Source organism: Macrobrachium nipponense, chromosome 33 (genome assembly GCF_015104395.2).
Source record: "Macrobrachium nipponense isolate FS-2020 chromosome 33, ASM1510439v2, whole genome shotgun sequence".
Taxonomy (NCBI): Eukaryota; Metazoa; Arthropoda; class Malacostraca; order Decapoda; family Palaemonidae; genus Macrobrachium; species Macrobrachium nipponense.
The window spans coordinates 61,592,319-61,595,662 of record NC_087219.1 but is presented as its reverse complement, the minus strand read 5'-3'; the positions used below and the strand labels follow the sequence as shown (position 1 = coordinate 61,595,662).

At 60.2% G+C, this 3,344-nt stretch overlaps 1 protein-coding gene across 1 annotated transcript; it reads right to left on the bottom strand.

Annotated features, from left to right (window-relative positions):
- Positions 1–1,994: 1,994 nt before the first annotated feature.
- LOC135202882 (collagen alpha-1(I) chain-like) lies at positions 1,995–2,763 on the bottom strand. The gene is made up of 2 exons (XM_064232336.1): positions 2,648–2,763; positions 1,995–2,613 (listed from the first exon to the last, which is right to left on the bottom strand). Exons 1-2 carry the CDS (start codon positions 2,761–2,763, stop codon positions 1,995–1,997), a joined length of 735 nt encoding a protein of 244 aa, XP_064088406.1.
- Between the last annotated feature and the right edge of the window lie 581 nt (positions 2,764–3,344).

The window sequence follows — 3,344 nt, the reverse complement described above, 5'->3', positions numbered from 1 at the left end:
TAGCAGTATTTGCAATGAACTGAAAATTTTGCTAATTTGCTGCTTGTATACTGGTTTGAATTGTAAATATTCAGCTAAAGAAATATGCGAAAGTGGTAAGAGGAGATAGAAAGTGCTTATAGAATAGTCATCACATAGTGCAGAATTAGTATTTCCAATAGGATTATCGGTATCCTGTAATCTACCACGCGACAATGGTCCGCACAAGAATCGTGATACGACGAGCTATTCGACTATATAGAGATTACATCACTACATATGAGAGGGCGTAATGCATGTAGTTAACGGTGTGTTTGCTGTAATCAGCAAGCTCCCACAAAATCTCATATTGTATGTATATATTATATATATATATATATAATATATATATATATATATATATATATATATATATATATCTGTATATCTATAATATATAACATTATATATATAATTATATATATATATATATATATATATATATATATATATAATTATATATATATATATTACATGAGGTGGCTTTGGGCCAGATTACAGAACACCATCCAGAATTAACACTAGTTGGTGAAAGTTATGTATCGATCTTGTGAACAGTCTGTTGGGTGCTTAATTAAGTTACCTTGTTCAACTGCCTTCGGGGTTTTCATAGTCGCGGATTCGTTTCTCTCTGGATCAGGAGGGAACGAACTATTGTGTCCATGGTACCAAAACACTTCTTACTCTCACTAACTTTATAGCGGTGTATTACACTAGGAAAAAAATCAAAGATCATCACTAGTGAGAGAACACAGGCTGAGTTATTTTTTTATAAGGAATTATAATAGTTTTGCTTAGAACCTACCTCGTTGCCTATTTGACACTAGTCTACAGGGGGGGGATAAACCTGCAGCGATGTGGACAGACGCATCCACCGTGTATCGCTGTAATGATTGTCCACATTGCTAAAGAGTATGGAGAGAATTAGGGGGCACTGTAGAATCCTTGACTGGAATGGTACCCCCTACATATAACTCTTAATGATATATTTTCTGTTATCTCTATCTTATGCTGCAATTTAGATTACAGTAAAATTAGTACTTTTATAAGTTGTACTGACAACAACAAGGGCGCGTTCACAACAAATGCTTGGCGTCCCCGAGTCGACCATTGCGGGACTCGCCGCCCGCCCTGGGACGCCATAGCAATAAATAGACACGAGTAACCTTAAAAGTAGTTTACTTTTATAAGTGTAATAACAAACAACAAGGGTGCCTTCACACAAAATGGTATGCCTTAAGTGGACCAATGCGAGCCTTCCCTGACCGTCCAGGGACGCCTGAATGGGTATTGCCCATTCCCCAGACACCAGCGTGACTTGCCCACCCATCCAGGACACCGCCATGACACTTTGGGGCGGGCCTCTCTTGCAACTTTCCTCAGGATGGGCAGGTGAAGCCTCCCAGGTATCCCCGGGACTGAAATCGAAGCCAACCAGGTGTCAAGGACAGGCAGGCGAGGCCCGCCAGGTGTCCGGTAATGGACGGGCGAGGCCAGCCAAGAATTCCCTAGGACAGCATGCCTAGCCTGCCCGTCCCAGAACTTCCTGGCGGGATCGCCTATATCCATTAAGAACTCCTTGTGGGCCTCACCCACCCGACCTGGATGCGAGATGGGCTATCAACACCTGTCCCTGGGACACGTTGGCCGACCTCGCCCATGCCGTCCCGAGAAACCTGGCGGGCCACACCTGCCCGCCCAGGCCACCTGGTCGGGCCCGCCCGCCCGTCCAAGACACCTGGCGGGCCTGCCCGCCTGTCGCGGGACACTGGCGGGCCTTGCCCCCCTGTCCCGGGAACACCTGGCGGCTCGCCCCCCGTCCTCGGGACACCTGGCGGGCCTCGCTCCTCCCGTCCCCGGACACCTGGCGGACCTGCCCACCCGTCACCGGACACCTGGCGGGCTTCGCCCACCCGTCCCGGGAAACCTAGCGGCATCGCCGGCCCATCCTGGGACAAATGGCGGCCCGCGCCCGCCTATCCCGGGAACACCTGGTGGGCCTCAGGGCGGGCGAGGCCCCCAGTGTCACGGACGCCTGGCCGGCGGAGGCCCGTAGGTCCCCCGGACTCCTGGGCTGGCGGAGCCCGTAGTTCCCCGGGACCCTGGCGGGCGGAGGCCCGCCGGTCCCCGGGACGCCTGGCGGGCGTAGGCCGCCCGATCCCCTGACTCCTATCGGCCTCTGCCCGCGCCGTCCCCGGGACGCTTGGCGGGCCTCCGCCCGCCGCGTCCCGGGAACGCCTGGCGGTCCTCTGCCCACGCGGCCCCGGGACCCTGGCGGGCCCCGCTGCCCGCCCGTCCCCGGACGCCTGGCGGGCCGCTGCTCGACCGTCCCCAGGACGCCTGGCGGCCGCGCCCGCCCGTCCCCGTGACGCCTGGCTGGCCGCTGCCCGACCGTGCCCCGGACGCCTGGGGGCCCGCTGCCCGCCCGTCCCCGGGACGCCTGGCGGGCACTGCACCGCCCGTCCCCGGGACGCCTGGCGGGCCGCTGCCCGCCCGTCCCCGGGACGCCTGGCGGGCCTGCCGCACCCGTCGCGGACACCTGGCCGCGCTTCGCCCGCCCGTCCCAAGACCCTAGCGGGCCTCGCCCGCCCGTTCCTGGGACAATGGCAGGCACGCGCCCGCCTATCACCGTAACACCTGGTGGGCCTCAAGGTCGGCTGAGTGCCCACCAGGTGTCCCGGGAGCCTGGCCGGCGGAGCCCCGTAGGTCCCCGTGACGCCTGGCGGGCGGAGGCCCGCCGTCCATGGGACTCCTGGCGGGCGGAGGCCCGCCGATCCCCGGGACGGCCTATCGGGCCTCTGCCCGCCCGTCCCGGAACGCCTGGCGGGCGGAGGCCCCCGGTCCCTCGGGACGCCTGGGCGGGCGGAGGCCCCCCGTCCCCGGGACGCCTGGCGGCGGCGAGGCCCGCCGTCTCCGTGACGCCTGGCGGGCGGAGGCCCGCCCTCCCCGGGACGCCTGGCGGGCGGAGGCCCGCCCGTCTCCGGTACGCCTGGCGGGCGGAGGCCCGCCGGTCCCGTACGCCTGGCGGGCGGAGGCCCGCCCGCGTCCCCGGGACAGCCTGGCGGGCGGAGGCCCGCCGGTCCCCGGGACGCCTGGCGGGTCCGGAAAGCCCGACGTACTCCGGGACGTCCTGCGGGTCGGACGCCCGCCCGTCCCCGGCACGCCTGCGGGCGGAGGCCCACGCCGGTCCCCGTGACGCCTTGCAGGCGGGCCCGCCCTTCCCCGGGACGCCTGGCGGGCGGCTGCCCGCCGTCCCTTAATAAGTAACACCTCTGTTTAACTTAGAACCAGATAGGCCACTGAATCCTTTCCATTCTCCAGGGGCT

Bases quoted from the DNA above. Each gene is read 5' to 3' on its own strand.
- LOC135202882 (XM_064232336.1), bottom strand. From the start codon at position 2,763: ATGGACGGCGGGCCTCCGCCCGCCAGGCGTCACGGGGACCTACGGGGC. The intron at 2,614-2,647 runs GTGATAGGCGGG...CCATTGTCCCAG, and splicing joins GAGGCCCACCAGGTGTTACG to GAACGGGCGGGCGAGGCCCG.